This window comes from Capsicum annuum, chromosome 5 (assembly GCF_002878395.1).
Source record: "Capsicum annuum cultivar UCD-10X-F1 chromosome 5, UCD10Xv1.1, whole genome shotgun sequence".
NCBI lineage: Eukaryota > Viridiplantae > Streptophyta > Magnoliopsida > Solanales > Solanaceae > Capsicum > Capsicum annuum.
In genome coordinates, this window is record NC_061115.1 from 306,863 (window position 1) to 310,437 (window position 3,575).

Below are 3,575 nucleotides of genomic sequence, written 5' to 3' on the forward strand. Positions count from 1 at the left end.
GCCTCTGGGGAAAGGTGTAGTCAATAACATTTAGATGAAACTAGAAAGAAAAATGACCCTGAGTATCAGATGTTGAGTATAACTCCATTTCATAATTTATAAGAAACTAAAACACCTGTTGTGTTTCTCCCCAACTGTCGATACAAACAGCACATGTACATTAGTCCTGAGTTTTTTCTTCAACGTTCTTTGTAAGAGATATTCACATTTTTTTCGTATTTATCAGACCAGTTTGCTCATATATATATATGTTATATGTGCCTTAGAGGGACTCCGCAAATTGAGGAGCTCCTAAGTCAAGCTCTTGTTTCATGACACAGTTCATAAACCAGTCACTGCTGAAAGTCCATAGTCCCTTCTTCACTGCTGACAACGCTTCATCCATGTCTTCTTCGCATGCGATGAATATGGTTTTAGATTCGTCTTTCACTTGATCGAGTCCGCATATAACCTAAGAATGTAATAAGAAATGCATGTAAAAATAATGCACGGGAAGTTAAACTGTTGGGATACATATCGTATGTACCTAAAGTGTGTACACAATAGATGCTCAAGAAAAGGGAGGGAGGGGGGTTGGAAGGGCCGGACCACAATGGAACTTATGTGCTCAGCCTGACTAATGGCTTTGCTTTCTTGTTGCGTGAAAGTGCTTGAGCGACCGTTGGAAAGATTTTTACTGGGGAAGGCAGAGGAGTACGGTAAAAAGGGCAGCCACAGCCTTACGTTGCATTTCTGCCACAGGCTGTTTCCAAGGCTTGAACCCGTGACCTCCTGGTCACATGGCAACAACTTGTAAGGTTACTCCAAGGCTCCCCTTCAAGGCAGAGTAGTACGGTGATCAAAGAATTATTGTCTCTTTAAAGAGGGTCACGAGGGCGTCATTAAACATAAAGGGTTAACTAAAGCATTGGTCACTCTTGTTGCTTCCCCTTCTCCAACAAATGGTCGATAGAGCTATAAAACGCCATAAACCGAATTCTGCCAAGAAAGTTGACCAGTGCTCCTAAATTGTTAGAGTGGGTACAAGTCTCACATTGGTTGGGGAATGGACTAGTGGTTTGCTTATATGGACTTGGGTAGCTAGCTTTTGAGGTTGAGTTAGGCCCAAGGTCCATTTCTTGACATAAATAACATAATTTCCTCTGGTTTCAAATTATTCCTGTAGTGGTTTTCTTTCACGTAGAGAGCTCAAGTTTGACATAATTTTGTAACAACGAAAACCTCAGAACTCAAGTTTGACATAATTTTGGAACAACAAAAACCTCATTTCTTACAACTATTGTCCAGAACACGTTGGGGTTGGCTATATGACTTCATAAACAGCAATTTAAAAAATTCTGAAAAATGTTTTCTCGTAAAGTAAATATTGACTCACATTTCCGCCTGCAGATTTCACAATGGATGATAAAGTACCAACTGGAGGATGAATATGAGCAGCAAGACATATGTCATAACCCTTGAGTAGAGCTTGGGGGTATGCTTTTGCTCTAAGAACTGCCCCTTTTAGCTCACTTCTTTACTTCAGTTCATAATCTTCATCCCTCGAAATAGAAGGCATTTCATCTGAAAAACAACAATGGGGCCTGATCAACAACTGTTAAAAATATTCCAGTTGAGGTCAAAAGTAATAATTTTTACCCATCGATAAATTTGCCATTCCGGAAGCTTTCTTTCAACCAACTTGGTGACAGTATCCAAGCTCTGATCACATTTCCACAAGACCAAAAACAAGAAAACACCCAACCAAATTTAGAAGTCTAGCTACTTGCAAGAACTTAGGTTACAAATTCTGGAAACCAGAAAGTAAAGCTGGACAAAAAGAACAAGAGATAGAAGTGAATGCATGAAGTATTGTCCATACAACTAAAAACAAAGACAGTAGACATTAGTTCAAAAACTCAAAGGACATTTAAATAGTATCTTAATGTTTTGGTACCACTCTGCCCAATTGTTTCAGACATGAATATCCTACTTATTTTATTAAAAGCACAACAATGAAAACCAACCTATCAAAGATTTATCCTATGAATGTAGACCTAGATTTTCACATAGTTTTGGGATATTTTGCATAAAATGTTACCTAATGTCTTATTTTCACGTGCTGCGACAATTTTGTACAAGCTCTTAAGATGTCGATCTTGGACAAAATATCCTTTTCATAATCAAAAGATGAAAGTGACATTAAGAAAGAACATATCATCAATTAATCTGAAATAAACTGATAAAATATAATACTGGTCTTTGACATTAAGATTACTGAAGTCACCATGTAGCTAGCAACTTACCATAGTAGTTAGAATCCGCAGTTTTAGTTGCCTGATTTCTGCTCTGGGAAAGATTATCTCCCTCAGACAGAGTATCCCTTTGTTCTTGGCGCATTGGAGATCGGCAATCCTCTAGTGAAGGCTTTAAAGGGAACTTCAGATTTAGATACACTGCAGAACCGTGTAAGTTATCCTTATTGAAATGAGAAATCATGAGATTTGAACCACCAGGAAAGCACAATGCTTTTCGAATATCAGCCTTGATAGGGAGCCTGCGAGCTCTGCCTTTCGTGTCAACTTGACCAATAACTGAAAACCCCTGCCGATATTGCTTATTATCATAGAGTATAGGAGCAACAGTGAAAGCATGTGCATACAAGATCAATAACTATTGGTCAGAGTGCAGTATGGCCAGCATCTATGCACCTGTTTGGTTTGTATTATCCATATCTAATTATCCATGAGAAATGCAGACGGATACATCTGACAGTAAATTCCATGATACATTTTGATATTTGGTATTTGACGTGATAAAGATCATAAAACTATAAAACTTATCTTACAAAGCATGCTTTTTGGTAGTCCTTTATTGTTAGAAAATACTTGTTTCATATTTCCTTGCTTGGAGAGATGATGTTACTAATGCATAATATTTTAAAACCAGACAGGATTGGTTATCCTTCAATCCCATACAAGCATCGTCGAAGGGTTACCTGCTTAAGCCAAAATCCTTCAGACTCCTTATCTCCCCAGCAAAGTACTGTTCTAACACCCACATGTTGCAATCTTTTCCTCAGTTCCAAATACATTAAGTGACCAATCCCCTGCAAGCTGAAGGCGTTAATATTGTCCCAAGTTCTCTATACAACTGAGCATTATCTATTATGGAAATTTGTCACAATTATTTGCATGCGTATGTTTAAATGCATTGGAATGTTTAAGCTTTTCAAACTTACAAAATGGTGCACCTTGTAAGAAATTCAGAATAGTTACGAAGGGATATTGAATGATGTGTACCAAATCTAGAAGCTTAAACTGAGAAAGAAGGGATATTCTTATTTGGTTAATTTGAGTCTGCAATAGGCGTCTTTCTTAAAAACAACGGAGAAAAGTAAATAAAGAGTAAAGAAGATGGGAGTTTTTAACAAGTTTAAACAGAACAATACATCTATGTATGTCACAAAGTTTTACAGTCAATATTTTCTATTTTGCATCATTTCTCTTGCAAGCACGAGAGAAATGATGAGAAATTCTTAAGCCAATCTGTGAATCAAAACGACAATCACAAATCAACATAAAATTCATACAAAA

General features: G+C 37.2%; 2 protein-coding genes across 2 annotated transcripts in view; both read right to left on the bottom strand.

Annotated features, from left to right (window-relative positions):
- Positions 1-730, bottom strand: part of LOC107869966 (phenylalanine N-monooxygenase CYP79D16-like) — a 2,491-nt gene extending 1,761 nt beyond the window's left edge. Inside the window, exons 1-2 of the mRNA XM_047412913.1 lie at positions 698-730; positions 319-451 (exon numbers count right to left, since the gene is read on the bottom strand). Coding sequence (XP_047268869.1) covers positions 319-451; positions 698-730 — 166 coding nt within the window. The remainder of the gene's footprint in view (positions 1-318; positions 452-697) is intronic.
- Positions 73-3,088, bottom strand: LOC107869998 (the record flags this gene model as incomplete). Its single annotated transcript, XM_047412314.1, is given in 6 exon segments — positions 73-451; positions 1,376-1,563; positions 1,639-1,701; positions 2,081-2,152; positions 2,286-2,583; positions 2,978-3,088. Coding segments are annotated over 4 exon segments (510 nt in total), but the record flags the coding sequence as incomplete, so codon positions are not given.
- Positions 3,089-3,575: the final 487 nt, after the last annotated feature.